General features: G+C 38.7%; 1 protein-coding gene across 4 annotated transcripts in view; it reads right to left on the bottom strand.

The window, feature by feature from the left end:
- NFKB1 (nuclear factor kappa B subunit 1) overlaps positions 1-26,082 on the bottom strand; it is a 122,785-nt gene that overhangs the window by 83,847 nt on the left and 12,856 nt on the right. For 2 of the 4 annotated variants that reach the window (XM_086406769.1, XM_086406767.1), the window contains exons 2-5: positions 12,778-12,823; positions 8,744-8,819; positions 4,269-4,309; positions 50-148 (exon numbers count right to left, since the gene is read on the bottom strand). Coding sequence is in view for 2 of the 4 variants with exons in the window: in XM_086406767.1 (XP_086262893.1) it covers positions 50-148; positions 4,269-4,309; positions 8,744-8,819; positions 12,778-12,816 (255 nt within the window). In the remaining 2 variants the exon portion in view is untranslated. The remainder of the gene's footprint in view (positions 1-49; positions 149-4,268; positions 4,310-8,743; positions 8,820-12,777; positions 12,824-26,082) is intronic. The other 2 variants (XM_086406768.1, XM_086406770.1) reach the window with 2 other exon arrangements.

Genomic DNA, 26,082 nt, shown 5'->3' with positions numbered 1-26,082 from the left:
AGGACACCAAATCTTCTAGAATTCACATGGAAAGACATCACAAACTTACTTTGACCTGAGGGTAGGACTTCTTGTTCTTTTCACTAGACGCACCGGGGAGCCCTCCATGGGAGGGGCCTTCACACACGTAACGGAAACGAAATCCTCTCTGCAAAGGTGAACACAAGGTGAACAAGTTTGAGGAATACTTACTAAAAACTTATAGGGACAAAATTATACCCAAATTTTATATTCTTGTGTATTAGAGGAGACACAAACTGTGAAAGAGGACTGTATATGAGAACTACTTCTCCCCATAACCTTATCATGAATGTTGATGTTAACTGATATTTGGGCCCTGAGCTGTGGCTTAAAAGGCAGGTCCTTGGCCCTGCAGAAGCTCTCCTCCTGTGCTATGTGGAGAGTAAACTGCTGCAGATTTTAGGCCTAAGGACTCGACATGCTACAGCTTGCCTGTATCAGAGTTTCCTCATCTCACATTGCTTCTGCCAAGCTCTGAAATTGGCCATATGACTCAAAGTTAAGCTTCTCTGATTCTTATTTAAAGGCATTCCTTTACCTACTCTGATGACAGTTGGTTCAGGAGGGAATACAGAAATGTCTTGTTAAATATACCCCATCAGGGTTACAGAACACAGCCTATGCAAGTCCGCACAATCAATAACTCTCAACAGTTCAGAAGGTAAGAAGTTTCGATTTAAGATTGTTAATACTATCAAGTTCAAGCTGGATATATTAACTGACCTGAATGATTCCAAACCCAGAGAGTCCCTTTATATATTAACTCAAGAATTTTTATAGACACAGTAATATGAACTAGGAATTAGCAAGAAGCCTTTACTATGCAGGCTGATTAAACACATGAGTTCCATGTATTTTTTTTTATACAACTAAGAAGATTAGACCAGACCATATTCAAGGTCTATTCCAGTTTTAACATTTTATGACTTAAAAAGCTAACAGTTGTAATTGTGCATATTTGCATACCAAGAATAAAACAAGGACATTTATGAGAATGACTCTCATCATCATATGAAGGGAGATTTCAACATATACAGTCTCTTGACCAAATGGTCTTCCGTTTTTCAAATACACCCTTTAATGAAAAGAATATGTTAATACACTTTAAGGAACATTCTCACCTTCTGCTTACTTTATCGTGGGACTGACTTCATATAAACAGTGATAGATCCTTAGGCCTCAGAAGCTCCGCACACCACTACTTGTTAGTGGGGCTTTCTACCTTGCAAGCTGGATAGTGGAGCTCAGTGAATATACAGGTTTTGACGGCTTTGAGCTAATGGATCAATGTAAAGTTTCTGCCCTCCTTAGACTGTACTTCATTTCACTATGCCCCATAGGGTCTTGAAAAGCAGCCTGAGAGGTTCAGGGAGAGCACCTGGAATTGTTTCTAAATTCTGTGAGACTTTTCTAATTTCTAAAGAGGACCAGTCTAAAGCATCCTTTACAGGACCAGTGAGACCTGACCTAAATTCCCTAGGGGAGGAAGCTACCTTATGTCACACATGGGTCTGGGGTATATGATCAACATATTAAAGTGGGACCTAAAACAACTCTTGAAAAGGGCTCCTTAGGTGATCCCAAACATCAACACCTGGAAAGCCTTCTGAGGTAAGATGAGTGATTTGAAGGTGATTCTTCCTGTTTTGCTTCTCAAAAATTCAAACTAAAAAATAAGTTACAAATTCAGCCCTATACCTTTTATAGTCAAAGGCTGTTAGCGTATTTTCAATAATTAAATGAAATTTCTAAAAGTACGAAAAAGCAACAGTCAGCCTCCAGAACTGGCTAACCATAAAATAGGGATTTACTTGACTGCTAATCGGTTTAAACACAACTTCAGCTTTTAAACAATATTAGATAATTAGCACTTAATAATATGCAACAGAACTAGCTATCCTAAAGATTAGTAGTGGTCTATGCTATGACTCATCTCTGTCAAAGCTGGGGAAAATTGTGGCAGAGCCTCCAGAGAAAAAAAGAAAAGTTTTCTAGATTTTATTTTTAAAACAATAAAGTAATTCATTATCTTTAATCATAAAGTTACTTTAGGACAGTTGGAGAAATATATACTTATACTATTATATCTTATTGGGAGTGGTGTTTAGTAAAATATGAGTAAAGAGACCTGTCTTAATACCTTGCTCATCGTTTGAAAAACAACATATATCATTCATAGTTGGATAAAAGTATCTAAACTTCTATACAAAGGAATTTATAACCTGAAGATAGAAATAAAATATCTTTTTTTTGAAAGGAAACTAGGATGTCTTCAAATGCATAGTCTGGATGCATTTCAGATTCTAAATTTTTGAGATTAAAGGTTTACCAATCCACAGCCATTCATCTCAGTAACTCCACTTGCTTAAAATGAGTCATCAACCTCAAGGCAAGGCTCCATCCATCCGGTCAGAAAGTCTGACTTCAATACAACCTTCTTACTTTCACTGGAGTCAGACATCACAATATTACAGTTTGGTAAGCAAGCACATTGATTTACTCAGATAAGCTTTAACACATCCACCAACAGTGAATTAAATTTTGAAACTACATAACTCACCCTTCAGATAAATCATAAACGTCAATTTTTCCTTATGACTATTGACCCATAATAAGAAACTTCATTTTAAAAACCTTATGGTAGTGCTATGCTTATGAAAATGAATATTTGAAAAACACATTTTGCCTAGTATGCAGACAAATAAATTTTAGTTGATTTCTTGGTTTCACGGTTTATCCGGAAATTTCCCAGGAGGCCAGGTAACACTGCACAGAATGTTAGAGGATAAACTTCCACTGGGAGGGTCGTTTGAGAAAACTGGTGGCCTCCTGTGAGAACTCACTGATAGGGAATTGGGAATGGAGATAAAGCAAAGTCATGTCGGCAGGCTGTGGAATCAGGGTGTGTCACCTGCGAGCCATGAAAACAATGTCCCGAAATCGCATATGGTATTCCAGTCCCCACACCAAAAACTTTTATCAAAGTTCAACCTCATAAGTGTAGTCTATTTGGTCATAGATAAAGATACTCATATCCTTTATATTCTGACCAAAACCCAAATACATATGTAATACCATGATTACAGTAACCACATGCATACTTTAAGATTTTGACCTAGTTAGTATTTGTTAAGTGTTACACAATACAAAAGTGTTACTTGCCTGAGCTACTAAAAACATTTAGGAAAAGTACTGGGTGATACAGCTGCAAGAAAGCAGACACATGCATCTTCAGTCTCACACATGTGTGATAATATGCATATCCAGCCAGAGATCTACTAACTTTGTCCTCATTCTGCAGAGGACTATACCATTACTTCATCGCTTAATGACTATGGGAAGATATTAAAGATTCTCTTCCTTCCTCTTTCATAGCACTGGTCCCATCCAATTTCCAATAAATATTTATTTACCCATAGGGACATGGTAAGGAAGCCATTTCAATTCCCAGGTATCCTCTATAAATAATAGTAGTAAGAGGAAAGGGAAAGTGAAATCCCTGCGACCACGCAGACTGTAGCCTACCAGGCTCCTCTGTCCATGGAATTCTCCAGGCAAGAATACTGGAGTGGATTGCCATGCCCTCCTCTAGGGGATCTTTCTGACCCAGGGATCAAACCCCAGTCTCCCACATTACAGGCACATTCTTTACTGTCTGAGCCGCCAGGGAAGAGCCTGGTAAAATAAAATGCTCCTCTCCTGACTCCAAAGAGGCTAGATCTGAAGCTAATACCCAAGAGAACTTGACTGTCTATTCTAGAACTTTATCTACAGCCCACTGGTCCTTTTAGTATCTTAGGTTACATGTTCCAAATAGCAAAGGCGTAGCTCCTCAGGATGGAGAAAGGCTCAGAAGTTCTGATATGCAGGGACATGGTGGAAGCGCCTGACTCAGTGTATGTGAACTGTGTGTATGTGTATTTTCTTACACATGAAAATGAGTGGAGATAACCTACATCTCTTCAAGGAATGGCTGGTAAGTCAAAGTGTTGGAGATCATGGGATACCATGGATTGATACTTAAGTTTTATAGAACTATGTACTGAGGTTCAGGACTGTCTGAACAATGACTAAGAGAAAAGGAAAGTGGATGATAAAGTTGTTACACAATTTGGCAGGTTGTCGATCTTCTAGATAAGCTACTTCCTTTGTAAAATTCATTTACTATTTTATTCAGTGCTTGAGGTATTATTAGACTTATGGATCTAGCAATTAAAGAGAAAGTCCCACCCCTTTAATCTTCTTACCTGTTTAGGTTGCTCTAATATTTGAAGGTATGGGCCATCTGCTAAAAACAAAACAACAAACAGAAACCAAAAGAAACTGTGAGGCTTCTCAAATTTGGTAAAAAAAAATATATTTATATGTATGTATATATATACAAAGCAAGTAAAAAAACTGAAATTATGTTTTTAAACAGAGGCTTCAAATAAATGTTTTAGCTAAAATTCCACAAGGCATATCTTCTTCTTTTGAATATTAAATTTATCCTTATTTAATAACAGTTTTACACCATTAGAGAGAACCATACCATCTAGATGTCTGTTCAGTGGTGATGGCACCTTGCACAACCCAACAAAAGGCATGACGTCTGGCAAGAATTAAGACGTCAACAACCTTCACAATCATGTCTACTAACAAAGCATTTTTAATAATGACACAAATACGAATTAAAAGCAGCAACCACTTCCTGGTCACTGTGAAGTTTTCTTTTGCCATCACATCATCAGACTCTGACTTCCACTCTTCACAAGAGAATGTGCCTAATATGAAATTACAAGAGACTGAGCCAGCAACCTACATGTGTGAAACACACAGATAATGATCTCAGGCTCTCTGCTTTTCATTACACCAAGTTTTGGGTTCCCTTGTCAATACCTGAACCCACAAGTGCTGCCCTCATTCCCTAACTGGCTAGCTTGTTCCTCCTCTCTCCCATATTTAATTTGGTCCATCAGACATGGTAGATTCTTCTTATTAACTCATAGCTTTTGATGTCCGTGTACAATTTTTGAATATTGTACTTTCATATAAACTCTGTTCCAAAATAAGCGTTTTATAAAATTCTGAAAGTAAGTTAGATGAATGTATACCAACTAATAAGAACAAAGATTACTAGAAGCTTAATGATAGCCTGACTATACCTAAGTTTAGAAACTCAAAGGAAAATCAAAACCTCTGACAGTATAAACACAAATTTATTCAATAGGATAAAGTCCCTAAGCTTCCCAGCTGGTTTGTATGTCATGTCAAAAGTATAATAACCCATAGCTCCGTGATACACAAAGGCTCATGGTGTTTCTCACTTGTTTGAATGTAAATTTAAATGGTACTTAAAAAATTCTAGGAGGATGCTTCTGTGTCCATTTCAATCTTCACTGTCTCTAGGCCAGAAGTTCAAGACTTATTATTTTAGATAAATAAATTTATGAAGAAAAGCTAAACTTTCAGGTTGAAATTAAAAATAAACCATAACTTGAGAGAGGATTTTTATTTTTAGCACTATGATGAATCAGGATAAGACAGAGAACTGTAGGAAACTAAGGTATAATTATTTCCTGTTATTATTCAAGAAGTTTACAAGGGAGTCAGTTGAAAAATAACTGAATTTGAACTGAAACATACACAAGAAAAGAAAAAAGGTTAGGGACTGACCAATGCTATATAATTTAGGTAAATTATCTTCTCTTTTCTGTCTGAAATTAGTTCCTGGATATATTCAACTATTTTTTTTTAAAAAAGAAACTGTTAGAATTTTAAAATTCCAAAAAATGACTAGAATTTAATTTCTAAGGAGATAAAACTGATTAGAAACATAAATATTTTCACACTGCTAAATAAGGTCTATACAACATTTCAACAAATCTACTCATACACATTCTCTCTAGAAAACTAAATGAACATATGAAGAAGAGAAGTCTTTAAGAAAGCAACATTTGACAGCAAGGTCCTACTATGTAGCACAGGGAACTACACTCAATATCCTGTGATAAACCAAAATGGAAAAGAATGTGAAAAATGTGGACATATGTGTAACTGAGTCACTTTGCTGTACAGCAGAAATTAACACAACATTGTAAATCAACTATACTTCAGCAAAAAAAAAAAATGAAGCAACATTTGGATATCATGGAAAATACAGAGGAATTGGAGCACACTTATATCAGACTTCAAGTCTCTCACTTCTTAGTAACTCTTCGAAAAATATTTGAAATTTTGTTATTATTTTTGCTGTATGGTTTAATTTCTTCTAAATACATGAAATACTAAGGCTTGGTAATTCTATTTACCAAGGGACCATTTTTCTCTTTCAGGGAATACACTCAAACATTAAATCAACTAGAAAACGAGATTTGCTATGCATATATTTGTTTTAATGCCAATTTTCTTTGGCTGCATTTCCATGCCACGAATTAACATCCTACTGTGTAGAGTAATTTAAATTACAGCATGATGTTATAGACCTAGCAGTTGTGCCATATCCTGTAGAGTTTTCAACAAGTAGCATGATTTTAGATTTCAAGAAATACAGAAGATAAAACAGTCCATATGAAAATTACATTGGTTTATATAACCTCTCTATTCCTTTAAAATGTGAATAAAACATCCATAAATCTTGGTTTATAAAAAACTGAACTATGGCATTGCAATGCAGAGGGAACGTGTATGTGACAATAAAAAACGATGAGGTAATAACTGGAAAATACAATTTTGAGGTATAATTGTAAAAGTTTTTCTAATGTTGCCTGCATGCCAAGTTGCTTCAGTCGTGTCTGATTCTTTGAAATTCTATGGACTGTAGCCCGCCAGGCTCCTCTATTCATGGGATTAACCAGGCAAGAATACTGCAGTGGGTTGCCATGCCTTCGTCCAGGGGATCTCCCTGACCCAGGGCTCGAACCTGCACTGGCAGGCAAGTTCTTTACCACGAGTGCCACCTGGGAAGCCTTTTTCTAATGTTATGGCTAAATAATTCCTACAACATGAAACTTTGACTTCAGAATATTTACCAAGCTGGTTCTTTCAATAACCTTATTCTATCTCCATAAATTTGATGAAATAAAATATTAGGAAATCCTTTGCATCAGGATAGTGTTTGGCATCTATAAGCCATCAAATGGAAAAGTATATGTTTCCTGAGGGCAGTAACTTTTATGTTTTCAATAAAGCATCAAAACCAAGAAAAAGACTTTGATCCCCAGTCACAGAAAACACAGAAGCTACCAAGACATTTAGTTGTTCACAGGAAGCTGATCTAGAGCTTATTTTGGACAACACTTGAGGACATCTCAGCTATGATCTGTGGGGTAAAGAAAGGCCTCAGCAACACTCTTAGTGAAGCTAATGAAGCTGAATTTAGCAGATTTATTTTTTCCCCTTGCATGAACTTCTAGAAATAATAGATATAAAAATGCAAATAAACACCTGATATAAAAAATGAAAAGTAAGTACAAAGTAACAACAGCAATTTTAAATGACAATGATACAAATTGCACAAAGTCTCCCATTGAGGATAAGCAAGTCCATGGTAAATAGAATAGCTGATGTACTTCAGTAATTACAAAACTCTCTTTTATATACAACTTCCAAAATTTACTCACACAGCTTTTGAACATCTGTTAAGTCCCTCTGGCGATGTGAGGAATACATAAAAAGAGCTATCACAGCAAGCTTACATAAAAGCAATAAGGGAGGTGGGAGGGGGGTTCAGGATTGGGAACATGTGTACACCCGTGGCGGATTCATGTTGATGTATGGCAAAACCAATACAATATTGTAAAGTAATTAGCCTCTAATTAAAATAAATAAATTTAATAATAAACAAAACAGAGACTGATTTTTAAAAAATCATTCATATAAGATTAAATAACTTATTGATGGGGATAATTAAGTCATGTTAGGAGGATGGATGATTATCACGAGTTTATCCAACTGGTCAGAACATAGGGCTAGAAGTTTTTTAAAAAGATAATTTTTCTACCAAGATGACTTTTATGACTTTTGTACACTATGTTCCCGGTGTGTGGTATACTAGTTGGCACACAACAGGAACTCAAGTAAGTGTTTTGGGAATAGATCTGAGAGTTGAGACTGCCTCATGTGCCTGGGGCAAAGGAAACAGGAGTTACAAAGACCCCAGAGATAACAAGATAGGGTGAAAGGAAAAAAATCCCACACAGTAAAGAAGTTCCTTTTGAGCTGTGCTAGCAAATATCAGCAACAATTATCAGTCATACAATGGGTTGCTGCTGCTGCTTCTGCTGCTAAGTCGCTTAGTCGTGTCCAACTCCATGCGACCCCATAGACAGCAGCCCACCAGGCTTCCCCATCCCTGGGATTCTCCAGGCAAGAACACTGGAGTGGGTTGCCATTTCCTTCTCCAATGCATGCAAGTGAAAAGTCAAAGTGAAGTTGCTCAGTCGTGTCCGATTCTTAGCGACCCCATGGACCACAGCCTACAAGGCTCCTCCGTCCATGGGATTTTCCAGCCAAGAGTATTGCAGTGGGGTGCCATTGCCTCCTCCAATACAATGGGTAACTGGGATCAAACATGTTTATGCAAATGTAGTCCAAAAAAGTATACTGAAAACTGACTTTTAAAACACAAATCACCATTTCCTTTCTAGGTAACTCACTGACTTCATAAAAGAGTGTATAAAAAAATCAAATTTTTAAAAAAGCAAAAGCAAAATGATAGGCAAGAGATGAAGAATTTTCTTACCTGTTGGTAGTGGCATCTCCGGTTGAAATAATTCTGGACTAAACATTGTATGATTCAGAGGATCCAGATGAAACATCTACAAAAAGGAAAATTTTAATATTTCAATCATTACTTTTCCAACACTGTATTAAAAACTTGAAAAACCTAAAACTTAATTATAGGAACAAAAACTAAAAACAAAAACCTGAAAACATTTTAAAGCAGAATTTTAAAAATATGCTCAGGAAATCTAACTAAGTTCTCGTATATATAGAACTTTACATGGGGTTGGGCTATGGTTGTGTGAAAACCAAAGGGATTTCAGAAGAACAATCCACGTGTACAGTCCACGGAGATAAGGACTTAGTGTAGTTTGCTTACTGGCATATCTGCAGGGTCCAGTGTATATAATCAGAGTAGGTACTTAAATATTTGTTGAATAAATGATTTAAAGCTTACACTCTCTTAGAAATATAAACATGAGAATCTAATCCTAGAAATCTGTATTTCTTTTATAATGGTAAATAAACTCCTCTAGCATCCAATTGCAAATCCCGAAAGATTCAGACAGTGAGAGCCCTGGAACAATTTATAGAAAAACTCAAACTATAACTTAGTCCAAAAAGCAGATTAACTGAGCACTGAGCTCCCTCATCTTTTTTTTTTTTTTTTTTAATCTTTATTTACCTAGCATAATGAAAATACCTGGAATTTAGTGGGTTTGATATGCTGAATAACAGCTCCCCCAAAGACACCCACATCCCAACCCCTAGAACCTGGAATGCTGTCTCCTATAGCAAAAAGGAATTTACAAATGAACACAGAGATGGGGAGATTAGTCTGAATTATCCAGGCCAGGCCTGATAGAGGGATGCAGGAGATCAAAGTGAATAGTAGGAGACATACCAATGGAAATAGGAGGCTAAAGTGATGGAAGGGGTTGGGTCACAGGCCAAAAAAGGCAAGCAGCCTCTAGATGTTCAAAAACATAAGGAAAACTTTCAGAAAGAATACAGCTCTGCCAAACCTTGATTATGGACTTCCGACCTCCAGACTGTAAGATAATTAATTTGTGTTTTTTAAGTTGCTAAATTTGTGGCAATTGGTTATAGGAGCACCAGAAAACCAATACAGTGGGTAAACAACATATTGTGATTGAATTATAATCTATCTTGAAACGTTACTAAAAATGATGTATCCCAAGAGTAACATTTCCTTCCTACTTAGTTCATTCAGGATTTAAAATTTGTATTTCTGAGTTTCGTATTTATTTCAGTCTAAATAAGTCATCTATGAAATGTCTGTGGACAGCACAAAAATCAAACACACTTCAGTTTTTATAATACACTAGTTAGTAAATGTGCTGGATCAGGCATTAAAAATAAACATCGATATTTTACTCCTTTTCTTTACTAGTATATTATTGGACATTCATGTATACCTAAGAATCTATCAATAGTATGTCTAGTTAAAATCAAGACTAAGAAACACAGTGTTTAAACAAAGAACGCTTCAGATCCAGTTGTGAGGTATGCAAATTTTCAATTGAGGAACAATAAATGTGTCTCACATCAACGCTCAGGAGTAAAGTTCATCCACACTATTCACTCTTTGCTGAAAGGGAAATAAAGGAATGAAAAAAACGTGTTGTTACAAAAATGGGCCTCATCTTATAGAGAGAATTTACCAGTCTCAGGGCAGAAAAGATGATCTAGCAGAACAAAAAACTTTCCTGTGGTCCTGCAGACTGGTTAAAGGGCAAAAACTCTGATCGCAGGAGAGACTCAGCCCCACTTCAGACAAGAAGAGCAAAGCAGGGGCATGTGCTGCAGCTTACGTGTGCATTAGGTCAGGGGTGGAGTAAACCCCAGAACACATTAAAATACTGAGGATCTCACTGAAGACATGTGAACTTCAAGAAATATAAATTATTAATCTTGAGACAAGGGGGAAAAAACTCAAACTTCAAGGACCTCTCTCTTTAAAAATGGAAATATCAGAATATGTCCCCACTGCTGGTGCTGACAAAAATGCCCACAAAGAAAAACTTTCGAAACTACGATTTTCAGCAGGTTTTACTCTTGTATGGCATAAAGGACCATCTCTTGCTGATAGGATTTCCTGTGCAGAGACAGGAAAGCATGGTTTAAAACCAAGCCAACCAACCCTAATGCTGGTGAGTGTCTGCCTTTGTTAGAGACAGTATATTAAAAGTGAAAGGTAAAGCACAGGTTTTTGATAATATGAGTAGCCAAATGTTTGTCATGCTGTAATCAGAGAAAATGCTGCTAGATTTATCTGTATCATTTGTACAATAAAATTCAAAAGCAGCATCTTAATATGAAAAGCAATGCATACTCATTCTTTCTAAATCAATGAGAACATTATGAAGAGTAATGAATGTGACATAAGTATTTTATTTAAAGAAGTAATACTAGATCCCTCAAAAAACATTTCACTTTTGGCTTTCTGATTCTTTGCATGCATAATTTTGGGAAATACATTTTTTTTAATGTGGCTAAAGTGTGAAATGATTATGAAATTTGGACCAGATGTCCTGGTACCCACTGCTCCCTCTCTTTGCATAGCCTAGCAAACTACACATTTCAAATATCAGCTGACACAGACTGCCTTTGGAACGTCTGCATAACCACACCCTTCTTCCCTCTTGACATCTGTGTCCCATTGCACACAGACTACTACTACAGTGTTCAACACCACAGGGAAACTACTCATGTCTCTGTCCCTCCTACTAGAAAAATGGCAGCTTCCTGAAATGTGTCACATTTTTGTATCCTTCCTTAGCCAATGTTCTGGTACATAGTGATGTCTCAATAAATAGATCATGAGTGAATAAATATCACTATTTTAAATACTCTTAATATTGCCATTGCAATTACCCTAGAGTCTGAAAATTGCTTCCAAATGGTTCATTACATATATATATACACATACACACTATACATAAATTTCTTTCTCTGTGTGTGTACACACACACATATATGTATAGAGCAAAATATTAACAACCAACAAAGATTTGCTGGACTATTCAACATTTCTATAGGCTTGAAATTAACATTTTTCAAGTATGACATTAGGAGGAAAAAAAAAGGACACTAGTATCCCTTTATAATCGCTAATATAATTATAATGAACAGTTCCATGTCCCCAAAGCACATTCATTGCCCATTTAAGTCTTTCAAACACCTCTGTATGTGAGCATGAGGTGGGGTGGGGGTGGGGGTGCTAAGTGATTCCTCAAGTTTTAATAGCAGTCAGCACTTAGTTAAGATCTTTGAATTCTAACTCCTTTTCACTATACCAATCTGCCTCCTCATTAGATGAGTTTTTAAATAAATACTTTGGCCTCCCCCCAAAATGATATGTTCAAGTCCTAACTCCTAAAATACCTGTGAATGTGACCTTACTTAAAAAACAGGGTCTTTGCAGATGTGATCAAGTTGAGATGAGGTCATCCTGAAGAATGGGCCTTCAATCCACTGCCTGGTACTTTTATAAGAGAAAAGAGCAGGGAGGGGAGATTTGGCTATGGAGATACAGAGGAGACAAAGAGAAGAAGGAATGTGCTGGAGAGGAGCAGCTACAAGCCAAGGAATGCCAAGGACTTCCAATAACCACCAGAAGCTAGAAGAGGAGCACAGGTCCTCCTTCAGAACTCCCAGAAGTAACCAGTCCTGTTGTCATCTTGCTTTTGAATTGCTTGCCTCCGGAACTGAGAGGGAATACATATCTGTTGTTTTAAGTCACCCAGCTTGTGGTAATTTGTTACAGCAGCCCCAACAAACTAACATAGTAGCTATCATTTGACCAGCAGCATGTATAACTTTTATACTACAAGAGTGTGGCAGCAGGGATACTGTTGTTTTACATGGCATGTCCTCTAAGACCTTACGTAAATGCTCTAAGACCTTATGTAAATGGACAAGAAAAACAATTTAAAAGAAATTTTTACCTCTTTTAAGAGTTTTCCTGATAGTTACTGTTGTTTATACTGTTGTTGTAAAAATTATTAGCACGATTATTATACTACTTACTTGTTCATGCCCTCCCAAATACGGGTCGTCTTCTGCCATTCTGGAGCTGTGCATCAAAAGAATACAAAACCGAACTGTTACAACTGGAATAAACCTTAAAAATTACACTATGAAAGAGTAAACTGCATTATTTCAGTAAGACCAAATATAACCTCTCCCTTTTTTTTTAAAGACCTTAGGAGGAAATACTGTGTAGTTCCTCTTGGGAATCTAAGTCTAAAAGTAGAAAGATTGCATAATCAAGGAATTACCACTTACGCATAATGCACAACCCCTATGTCAACGTCATAACAGTGTCCTGGAGTTTGGTACAGCTAGCCTTCATCCTCGGTACAGAAATCATGCCATTAGATTTCTTAGAGGCCATTTCTTTTTGTTACCATCCAGACTTCAAAGATGCACTGAGCTCTTTGTGCAGGTTATTTTCCAACCCTTCATGAATTCTGTCATGGTCCTGGAACTATATCTCCCCACTTTCTACATGCCACTTGAGTTGAGAAACTCAGAGGGAGTCGTTTGGCTGTGGGGGGGCCGGTCAGTGCTTTGTGCAGCATGAGGGGAGGACAGCCGCAGTGTGCAGTGCTCCGTCCTCTAGAGCTGTCTGCTGTGTCAGGCCACTTCCTCTCACTGTCAGAGCAGCACAGAAACATTGATACTAAATGTGCAATCAAAAGGCATGAACATAAGAGCCTTTATTATCAAGGCTAGAGTCTCAGATTTACTCAACCCAGCCAGATGTCAATACATCAAAGGCCCTAGCAGTCTTCTATTACCCAAAGGCCCTCACAAAAATGAAGAGCCACCTGACCAGATAAAAAGTGTTTAAAATCACACATCATTTTGGATTTCCGTAAGAAGTACTCATCATTATTTTAAATATGTATAGGTTAACTTTAGTTAACTGTAGTTAAATTTACTTAGATCAAATTTTAGACATATTCCCTGAAAATATTAGAAGATTTAAAAACACACAGTTGAAAGTATGTATTAATTTGAGGCTAATTTTTCTCTTTTTCTTCATGAAGTCTATAAAGATTCAAGGGCACTTGAGATGGGGGCTGCCCTAAAGCTGTCTGCAGCCCACCAGAATCTGTCCTCTCCTTTCCCACAGTAATAGACTTGTAGCTGGAAACAACTCGGTCAGAGTACACCCCATATGCCTGTGGAGTTAGGGACGGTCATCTGAAGAAACGCTTGCCGGTGGCATGTCAGAACTATTTACTGCGTGTCATTTCTGGGTCTGGGCTTAAAGCTCTTGACATCCTTCCTCCGTGTTTTTGTTTCTTCTCTTTCCCACTGGATAGAAGCTAGATATGGAGACGATCTGGCTTCTACCACCTACATAATGATGAATGGCAGCTGAATGATGGTGATGTGAGAAAAGAAATCAGCTCCCCTGTTGCTTAACCCAGTGTACTGTCGGGTCTCTTTGTTAAAATGGTTTAGCCCTCACTCTAATGAATATATCATTCAACGATCCAAAATCCCCCAAAGAGGACTCCAATTTCCAATGAGATCCTCTCCTACTACAGCACTCTGTGACTGGGCAGGGGTCGGGGAGACATTGGAGGGTTCCTTGTGGGATGCAGAACACGCCCAACTTCAACAAAGGGGAAAGAGCAGCTCTGAGTTCTACACAGCAAGAACTCCTACAGATTTGCAGAAAAAATATTCGTTGAAAACAAGAAACTAACAAATTACAAACAGCTGTAGTTGATTAAGGCCAGCTAAAAGGAGGAAAATTGACCTGATACAGTGAAGAATTAAGTCATTTGAAATTCAAGAGTTTTGCCACTGCTGGGTGTGTGACTTTGGATATGTAACTACAGTGTCCTGTGTTTGCTTATCTGCAATATGAGAGATTTTGATGGGGGATGGACCTTCGAAAGAAATAGAATTCTGCTCAGAATATGTTAGCTAACAAATGCTTATTCAAAGAACAAATCACCTACATCAGAACTCTTCTCGTAAGTGCAGATTTTTAATATGGACTTCCATATATATCCAAATTACAGATTCGTTAGCATGATTTTCAGTTACATAAAGAATACTAGGGACTTTCCTGGTGGTCCAGCAGTTAAGATTTCATGCTCCAGTGTAGGGGCCCAAGTTCAATCCCTCATCAGGGAACTAAATCCCACATACCACAACTAAAAGATCCCTCATGTCACAACTAAAGATGCTGCAGCCAAGACCCAGAGCAACCAAGTGTGTGAAAGTCGCTCAGTCGTGTCCGAGTCTTTGCAACCCCATGGACCACACAGTCCATGGAATTCTCCAGGCCAGAATACTGGAGTGGGTATACATTCCCTTCTCCAGGGGATCTTCCCAACCCAGGGATCACACCCAGGTCTCTCTCGTTGCAGGCAGATTCTTTACCAGCTGAGCCACAAGGGAAGCCCAGCACAACCAAGAGTTTCAATAAATAAATGTTAAAAAGAAATAAATAAATATTAAAAAGAAGAGAATGATAGCAAATAGTCTTACACTGAAACACAGGGCTAACACTGGTTACAACATTCCATGTGAAAAATTCTTATTCTCAGAACACCACAGAAGCCTTAGCTTCCAAGAAAAATATTAAGACCTTTTTTTTTTTTTTTGCCTTTAATGTGGTCTCATCACCTGAATCCTCTAATCTTAGCCCACAGTCTTCAAAAGCAAAAGGACGCTGCTGGTTTGTTAAACTGACAAAACCTGTTCAGAATCTCAATTACACTGATTTTATATATATATTTAAACCTGTGGATGGTTTCCTGACCTTTGATTTAATGTAAGGTGGGCCTGACCCTAATTCTAAAAATGCAACTAAATCTACTTGATTAGAAATGATGCAGGGTTATTATCATGATCACCACCGTAGTGAAAATCTCAAAGATCTCTAAATCAAATCACTGGAAAAAACACCCCATTATATAGAGTCCTCCCTCCAATATCCTCCCTGTGATTTATGTACGGACCTGTACCAAAAGATCATAGTTTTAAAAGCCCAAAAGCAGCCCAAGAGATATGGATGATGGTTAAAATCTGAACTTGGCCTTTGTAAGACAGTTCCCTGTAAAGAGCTGAGGTAACAGTACCCTGGGAGTGATGTCAATGTTAATTCAAGATTTAAAAATAAAATGTCAAATGAAACCAAGAATTATTTGGAAAGGATGAATCACTGAGTAATATCTGCATTAATTGTAAGAACAGGTTTTATTTCAAAATTCTGAAATACCTACTAAGCCTTTGGAACTGAAGGATTAGGAAAGACCAGGGAAAGTCCCCACTTCCTTCCTGCTCCCCCAGCCCTTTCTCTCACTTTCCCTTTGCACACAGTTCTGTGCTTTTGAGGATGGACTCTGAAACAGAAAGGGAGACACTGAACTGACTGTGAGAAGATGGGGCTAAACTCTGCATCTCTCTCCCTCAACAGCGAGCTTTCAGGAACATTTTCACACCATGGAAAGGGAAATAGAAAATGTAGCTAGTTAGCAATAAATAAAATATCTCCCCCAGTGAACTGCTTGTATTTCTCACATGAGAGGCTAATGTTATAACTGGCTAAGTTCTGAATATGTGGTGAGTTCTGTATGAAAGGCCTAATGGATTATTTTCTGCACATCTCTGACAATTCCACCACGGATATCAGAGGCTAGCACAAGGAGTTCTTAGTGAGGGCTACAAAACCAGGGTTACAGGGTTGGATCATTAAGGGTAGAGTTAGTGGCACTCCCTTCCTTGTAACCAGGGGGATTTTCCAGCATCAGATATATTCACACTCCTTGACCAGAGCCCACTGTAAGAAAATACATTCTATTTGATTAATTAAAAATTAATGACAATTTTTCACATCCATTAAAATGACTTCACAATCTGCAGTTTGAAAAACAGAATCTTAGATGCCATTCAGAAGATGTGGATGGGAATCAGAGATAGAAAGTGACTCCACTTTCAAATTTATTTTCAGTCATAATAGACACCATTGAGATGTAATTTTAATACCTCATCTTGGATGAAATTACAAGAAAAGGAGTGACTTTTCATCATCTCTCTGTTGAATGATTAATAAAAAGAAAGAATACACTGGAGCTTCTTTTCATGGAGGGATTTTTTGGAGGAAACATGCTGCAAGATATATATACTACATATGTGAAATATTATATATGTACTACATATAATGTGAAATATTCAAATAAGAGTGTCTATTCATGCCACAAACCTGTATGCAGGTCAAGAAGCAACAATTAGAACCTTACATGGGTACAGCCACTATGGAGAACAGTGTGGAGATTCCTTAAAAAACTGGAAATAGAACTGCCTTATGATCCAGCATCCCACTGCTGGGCATACACACTGAGGAAACCAGAAGGGAAAGAGACATGTGTACCCCAATGTTCATTGCAGCACTGTTTATAATAGCCAGGACATGGAAGCAACCTAGATGCCCATCAGCAGATGAATGGATAAGAAAGCTGTGGTACATATACACAATGGAGTATTACTCAGCCATTAAAAAGAATACATTTGAGTCAGTTCTGATGAGGTGGATGAAACTGGAGCCTATTATACAGAGTGAAGTAAGCCAGAAGGAAAAACACCAATACAGTATACTAACACATATATATGGAATTTAGAAAGATGGTAACAATAACCCTGTGTACAAGACAGCAAAAGAGACAGTGATGTATAGAACAATCTTATGGACTCTGTGGGAGAGGGAGAGGGTGGGAAGATTTGAGAGAATGGCATTGAAACATGTAAAATATCATGTATGAAACGAGATGCCAGTCCAGGTTCGATGCACGATACTGGATGCTTGGGGCTAGTGCACTGGGACGACCCAGAGGGATGGTATGGGGAGGGAGGAGGGTTTAGGATGGGGAACACATGTATACCTGTGGTGGATTCATTTTGATATTTGGCAAAACTAATACAATTATGTAAAGTTTAAAAATTAAATAAAATTTAAAAAAAAAAAAAAGAACCTTACATGGAACAGCTGTCTGGTTCAAAATTGGGAAAGGAGTATGAAAAGGCTGTATACTGTCACCCTGTTTATTTAACTTATATGCAGCGTACACTATGCTAAATACCAGGCTGGATGAAGCACAAGCTGTAATTAAGATTGCAAGAAGAAATACCAACAACCTCAGATATGCAGATAATACCACTCTAATGGCAGAAAGTGAGCAACTAAAGAGCCTCTTAATAAGGGTGAAACAGGACAATGAAAAAGCTGGCTTCAAACTCAACATTATAAAAACTAAGATCATGGCATCCGGTCCCATCACTTCATCGCAAATAGAAGGGGAAAAAGTAGAAGCAGTGACAGATTTTCTTTTCTTGGGCTCAAAAATCACTGTGGAATGTGACTGCAGCCATGGAGTTAGAAGACGCTTGCTTCTTGGAAGAAAAGCTATGACAAACCTAGACAGTGGATGAAAAAACAAAGATATCACTTTGTCAACAAAGGTCCATATGGTCAAAGCTATGGTTTTTCCAGTAGTCATGTACAGATGCTGAGTGCTGGACCATAAAAAAGGCTGAGCGCCGAAGAATTAATTGATGCTTTTGAATTGTGGTGCTGGAGAAGACTCTTGAGAGTTCTTTGGACTGCAAGGAGATCAAACTAGTCCATCCTAAAGGAAATCAGGGCTTCCCTGAATATTCATTGGAAGGACCGATGCTGAAGCTCCAATTATTTGGCCAGCTGATACAAAGAGCCAACTCTAAAAAAGACCCTGATGCAGGGAAAAACTGAAGGCAAAGGAGAAGAGGGCAGCAGAGAATGAGGTGCTTAGACAGCATCACCCACTGGGGGCTGCAGTCCAGAGTCCGACACGACTTAGCAACTGAACAACAACATTCACTCTCCAATTCCACTTCCAGAAATGTGTACTAAAGAATTATATGGGCAAGTGTGAAAAAAAAATTACAAGACTATGAAGTGAAGTGAAAGTGAAAGTCACTCAGCCATGTCTGACTGTTTGTGATCCCATGGACTGTACAGCCCATGGAATTCTCCAGGCCAGAATACTGGAGGGGGTTGCCATTCCCCTCTCCAGGGGATCTTCCCAACTCAGGGATTGAACCCAGGTCTCCCACATTGCAGGCAGGTTTTTTACCATCTGAACTGCAGCAAAAAACTCTAAACAATTTAAATGTCCTTTGATAGGAGATCACTAATTATAATTATGCTACATTCATCCAGTTACACGTTACATAATTGCTAAAATGATAATTCAGACCCATACGTAGCAATATAGAGACTTTTACTCCTTAAGTATAAATTTCTGTTTTAATTTTCTAACTTAATTATGTAATTGGAAATACATATTTTAATAGCAAAAAAAGGAAAATAAAACCCTGTCCTGAATTTAAAGTTTAACTCTGACATCTTTAACAATTAATGATTACACTGAATAAAACATAAAACATGAATGAATCAAAAACTTCTAAGTACTACTGGACTCTTCTTCATAATAAATAGAAAAAAATTAACTTTAAAGGAGCTTTTTATTTATATCTTCTGACCATATATTGATAGCGAAGATGAAAGTTAGTGGTGAGTTTACTTTTCTCAGAATAGCTGATTTTTTGAGTTTTTGAAAAATAATGTATATTTGTGTCCTACCACATTTAGATTTGTATAAACTCATTTTCTGTTTTTCCACTCCTCCATTTCATTTTCAGCTCCCTACTGTTTGAATTAGGTGCAATGGGACGAATTAACATGTAGAATAGCTACCTAGTAAGTACAACTTCCTGCTGCTGCTGCTGCTAAGTCGCTTCAGTCGTGTCCAACTCTGTGCGACCCCATGGACTGCAGCCCACCAGGCTCCCCCGTCCCTGGGATTCTCCAGGCAAGAACACTGGAGTGGGTTGCCATTTCCTTCTCCAATGCATGAAAGTGAAAAGTGAAAGAGAGGTTGCTCAGTCGTGTCTGACTTAGCGACCCCATGGACTGCAGCCTACCAGGCTCCCACGTCCATGGGGTTTTCCAGGCAAGAGTACTGGAGTGGGGTGCCATTGCCTTCTCCAGCAACTTCCTAGTAAGTACTGCTGCTGCTGCTGCTGCTAAGTTGCTTCAGTCGTGTCCGACTCTGTGCAACCCCAGAGACGGCAGCCCACCAGGCTCCCCCATCCCTGGGATTCTCCAGGCAAGAACACTGGAGTGGGTTGCCATTTCCTTCTCCAATGCTTGAAAGTGAAAAGTGAAAAGTGAAAGTGAAGTCACTCAGTCGTGTCCGACTCTAGCGACCCCATGGACTGCAGCCTACCAGGCTCCTCTGTCCACAGGATTTTCCAGGCAAAAGTACTGGAGTGGGGTGCCATTGCCTTCTCCACCTAGTAAGTACAAATGAAATTAAAAGACGCTTGCTCCTTGGGAGAAAAGCTATGACAAAATTAGACAGCATATTAAAAAGCAGAGACACTACTTTGCCAACAAAGGTCCACCTAGTCAAAGCTATGGTTTTTCCAGTGGTCATGTATGGATGTGAGGGTTGGACCATAAAGAAAGCTGAGTGCTGAAGAACTGATGCTTCTGAACTGTGGTGTTGGAGAATCTGGACTGCAAGGAGATCCAACCAGTCAATCCTAAAGGAAATCAGTCCTGAATATTCATTGGAAGGACTGATGCTGAAGCTGAGGCTCCAATACTTTGGCTACCTGATGTGAAGAACTGACTCATTTGGAAAGACCCTAATGCTGGGAAAGATTGAAGGCAGGAGAAGAAGGGGATGACAGAGGATAAAATGGTTGGATGGCATCACCGACTCAATGGGCATGAGTTTGAGTAAGCTCTGGGAGTTGGTGATGGACAGGGAAGCCTGGCGTGCTGCAGTCCATGGGGTTGCAGAGTCAGACATGACTGAGTGACTGAACTGAACTGACATTTTCAGAAAATATAAACTCATTTTCTATGTTTTTCCACTCCTCCATTTCATTTTCAGCTCCCTACTATTTGAGGCAGACGCAATGTGACCAATTAATATGCAGAATAGCTACCTAGTAAGTACAAATGCATTATGCTTGGAGCTGGTATAAGATAAGGTCCTTGTTCACAACAGAATGCCAATCTGACACAACATTCAACTATTACTGCATGTAAAGCTCACTAGTGCAGTTAGTGACACACAGAAATGCTAGCCATTTTATGTAGCACAGTAAACAATATGTTTATAAAAAATGATGGGAGTAACAGGCAGTAAAAGTTTTAGGCACTCTGAGAAGAAACAAGTGTTTTCATTTTTTTCCCATCCTACATTTACGGATATACTGCCACATCCCTCCCGATCCGTATCACTGCTGAAAAAAATGTTTGCATTTTGCCTGCAGGGACATTTGGCAATAGCTGTAGACATTTTCATCTGTCACAACTGGCAGGTGGTCCTACTGGTATCTAGTGAGTAGATATTAGAAATGCTGCTGAACATCTTCTAATGCACAGGACAGCCCCTCACAATAAAGAAATATCCAACCCCAAACGTCAACAGTGCCAAGGATGAGAAACCCAGGTGCATGGCATCATGTCACGACAGTGCACTGCTTCACATGAAGAAAGAACTAAACTTTACTGAGTACCTGCCATGAGTAAGGTAAGAGCTAGCGCTTCACATATATCACGTAACTCTCAAAATAATTCTGAGAAATACTATCCCAGATGAGAATACTGAGGTTTGTAGAGAGGACGGCATCCCCTTAGATGGACAGAGTAATGTCAGCTAATCTGACTCCACTATGATTCAATCACTTTCTAAGCCACAGAAGTGATTTTCCTCCTGGGCTCACAACTTTAATACAGCATCTTAGCTCCAGATCTCCTGAATGTTCAGGTTGGAGGCAGTCTACCCTTAGTATAGCCTGAAAACTGGAACAGGATTGTGACAATACACAGTACTTAAGAGAGTTCTTCCGAGACAATTAAAAGTAAAGGTAAAAATACCAGACGTTAATGCAAATGGTATTTGTCTTTTGCTTTGTTTTGCTTTAAACATCTCCTTTGATCAAGTTCAAAGGCTAGAAGGAGAATAAAGAGATTCTCTCTGAAACATGCCCATAGAAAACACCATTCTCACTAATGGTATGATGAAAGTATAAAATTAAGGTATATTGAAATGCTCCTTCAATGCTTCCTCCCTACATTAATTTAGTCATTCATTAAAAAAACATTTAGGCCTACTATGTGTCAGTTGCCAAAAACACCAAAGTGCCTAAGAACGATGCGGTGCTTGTACTCACAGAGCTGACAGTTGTAGCAGATTGAAAGCAACGACCAAAAATTCTTTGCAACTCCACTTGACGAAAGGAAAAATCTATTTCTCCATCCTTTGAATCTTGGTAGGCCTCTTACTTACTCTGACACAGTAGACAGAAGTGTGAGCTGTAAATGCAGACTTCAAGGCCTGGCAATGACCATTCTGCTCTCTTTAAACACAGCTGCCCTGTGAGTAAGCCTGGGCCCTCCCACTGGGGGACAAGAGACCACACAGGGAGCAGTGAGGGGACATACAGGCTGAGGACCCCTAGACCATACAGCACCAGCGAAGCAGCCAGAAGTTTTCAGAGATCCGAAGATGACCTGGACAGCCTCACTAATTGAAACAAATAAGAAATGCTTGTATCTTAGCTTTGCGGTAATTTTTTGTTTTTATGCAGCAAAGGCTAACTAATGCAACAGTTTAGTAAGTCGGAAGGCAGGCAAAAGCAATGCAACATAAGTGTCACAGGAAATGGAGGGCATGTGGGGCATAGGTTAGGTAGATTATCTTGGTAATTTGGTAGTTACACTTTGTTAGGGTCTTAGACCACCCCCTTTGTACTCATTTTACTTGTTGGCCTATTCAGTTTCCAAGTGAACAAAAGGAACAAGGACAATAGGCAAAACCAGCAGAGTATAAACAGAAATAAAATTAGTACTGTTGAAACCTTCAAAATATAAATATTAATAAACTGCTGCTAGCTTTAAGCAGATACAATTATGTGCCAAGTCACGTCAGTTGTGTCTGACTCTTTGCGACCCCATGGCGTGTAGCCCACCAGGCTCCTCTGTTCATGGGATTCTCCAGGCAAGAATACTGGAGTAGGTTGCCATGCCCTCCTCCAGGGGATCTTCCCGAAATAGGGACTGAACCCATTATAAAACAAATTAATAATGTTTTTAATCCTTTTAACTCTCTACTTCTTGTTATTTAGTTGCTAAGTCATGTCTGACTCTATTGCAAACCCATGGACTGTAGCCCACCAGGCTCCTCTGTGCATGGGATTTTCAGGCAAGAATGAATACTGGAGTGGGTTCCCATTTCCTTCTCCAGGGGATTTTTCCGACCCAGGGATCAAATCCACGTCCTCTGCATTGGCAAGTGGATTTGTTATTGCTCAGCCGCTGCTGCTGCTGCTAAGTCGCTTCAGTCGTGTCCGACTCTGTGCGACCCCAGAGACGGCAGCCCACCAGGCTCTCCCGTCCCTGGGATTCTCCAGGCAAGAACACTGGAGTGGGTTGCCATTTCCTTCTCCAATGCATGAAAGTGAAAAGTGAAAGTAAAGTCGCTCAGTCGTGTTCGATTCTTAGTGACCCCATAGACTGCAGCCTACCAGGCTCCTCTGTCCATGGGATTTTCCAGGCAAGAGTACTGGAGTGGGGTGCCATTGCCTTCTCCAAACTCTCTACTACCTAACACCAAATTTGTCATTCCTAGGGTAATGAGCCTCATTGCTTGACTTTCCAGTTTTTGCCAATATATCATTCTCTCATGCACTCAGGGCCAAAAATCAGTCAACTTTTTCTCCTTTTCCCTTTGCCTATCTCACACATATCCAGTCAATAATCAATTTCTGTTGATTTTTTTTCTATATTATTTCCTGTATCTGCCCCTCCTTTCCACATTCCTTTCACTGTTACACTCCAGTTAAACTTTCACCACCTCACCTCTGAGTGACAATGATAGCCTCCATTATTCTCCTTTATTGTGGTGTTTTTTTCTTCCTTAAGCATCTTTCACATTATTGCCTTATTTCTTAAAAGACAAAGTCGAAAGTACTCAGCCATTCACCATATCACACTAAAAGCATCATCTTAACAGATTCTTTTTTTTTTTTTTTTTAAGAGGTAATGCTTATCATATAATATGCTGAGTGGCTGAGGGTTTTCACTACATCCCTACCAAAACCTTCTATGAGAGGCAGACTGATCATTCAAAAATGCCTTGCTGGATTTGTACACCTATAGTTAATTCATGTTGATGTATGACAGAAATCAAAGCAATATTGTAAAGCAACCATCAATCAATTAAAAATAAGTAAATATATTTTTTTAATGCCTTGTTGGGTGTCCCTGATGGCTCAGTGGTAAAGAATCACCTTCCAATGCTGGTGATATGGGTTCGATACCTGGTCAGGAAGATCCCACAAGCCTTGGAGTAACCAAGCCCGTGCGCCACTATTGAGCCCATGCTCTAGAGCCTAGGAGCCACAACTCAACTACTGAAGTCCATGCGCCCTAGAGCCCTTGCTCCACAAGAGAGGCCACTGCAACGAGAAGCCCATGCACAGCATTGAAGAGTCACCCCCAGCTCTTCAACTAGAGAAAATCCCACATAGCAACAAAGACCTAGCACAGCCAAAAAATTACAAAAAAATTTTTAAACGCCTTGCTCATTTTTATCTTGTGTTATTCGTTCACAGTACGCCCTGCATCCTACTTTAGGAAAACCTCCTTTCCTACTTAAATATTACCCACTTCTCAAGCTTCTACTCAAATACAACCTTTGCCAAGAAACCCTGTATGTCCCCTGTAACCTATAGCTCTACAGGGCACGTTCAAGGGCTATAATACTTCTGTGTATTGATTACTTCACACTTGACAACATACTATTCTACTCTTTATCTTTTTTTTTTTTTTTTATAGATAACTAAAAATAGATATGGGCTTCCCTGGTGACTCAGTGGTAAAAGAATCCACCTGTCAATGCAGGAGATGCAGGTTTGATCCCTGGGTTGAAAAGATCCCCTGGAGAAGGAAATGGCAACCCACTCCAGCATTTTTGCCTGGGAAATCCCATGGATAGAGGAGCCTGGCGAGCTATAGTCCAAGGGGTTGCAAGAGTCGAATATGCCTTAGTGACTAAACAACAACAACAAAAATAGATAAGAGTTCTGCTTCTTTGTATTGCCAAATTAGTAAATAAATATTTTTAAAAATAAATTTTGCATTAATGGAAATAAACAGTGCAATTTCAGATTTGTCCAAATGTGAACTTTTGGTTCCAGTCATGACAGAGAAACAATTACTAAACTTTCCCCCGTTGCCATAATCAAATGTAAAAGCTACACAAAATACCCAAAGCAATAATTTAAGTCACTGGACAAGAAACAGTATAAGACAATATACTGTTAGAGAATGGAAACACTTGAGGTGTGCTCCAAATTCATGTTTTGACTGAGGGTGTGTTCCAAACTATGACATAAGGAAATAGAGCCCCAACAGAGAGCAGCAATCTCACTGGGAAGAGTTTCAGAGAGGAGAGAGATACACAGAGAAAGAGGCTCATAAATCTGCATAGGAGTCACTTCCGGCCATTGGCCAAATACTAAACTGTGCTAGTGAAGCACAAGATTCTGCAAAGTCTACTAGAAAACAGCTGCTGGAGATCCACATCCAGACAAGGGGGAACAAGAATAAGCTGAACTGAGATTCCAGAGGTTCCTGGGACTTCTGAGAGACTCCGAAGCTCCAATCATCTAGGGTGAAGAGATATCATTTAACAATCTTAACACTCAGCTGTGACCTCATAAGACCATGCAATGAGAGTAAGGGACATATCTTAGAATAAGGGTTACTCTAAACCCATCTTAATAAAACCCAGTGATCCATGAGCAAATTTATTGCCTGTTACAACAAAATTCAACAACCTTTAAATGAAAACAAAGATCCATACTCTCTACAATGTGGTGTTCGCAATGTACAACAAAAAATGACAAAATATGCAAAGAAGTAGGAAAATATGACCCAGAAGAAAAAATGACACAAATGATGAAATTAGCAGCCAATGCCTTTAAAACTGCCAATAGCAGTATGTTCAAGAATGTAAAGGGAAACATGGATACAGTGGATAAACAGGAGACCTTGGCATAGAAATTAAAACTATTAAAACAGAAAATCAATAAAATCCTAAACTGAAATGAAATTTCACTAAGTGGAATTAGAATACTGAGCAATGTAGAAGGAAGAATCAATAAACTTGAATAATGGTCAATAAAAAACTAGTCAAAGTGAAGCACAGAGGGAAAAAGCAGAAAAAAACACTTTCAGTGACTTAT

This window comes from Bos grunniens, chromosome 6 (genome assembly GCF_055505025.1).
Source record: "Bos grunniens cultivar Pamir isolate PY7600 chromosome 6, Bosgru_T2T1.0, whole genome shotgun sequence".
Lineage (NCBI taxonomy): Eukaryota > Metazoa > Chordata > Mammalia > Artiodactyla > Bovidae > Bos > Bos grunniens.
Note: the sequence above shows the minus strand (reverse complement) of the source record. Positions and strands in the feature narration are given on the sequence as shown.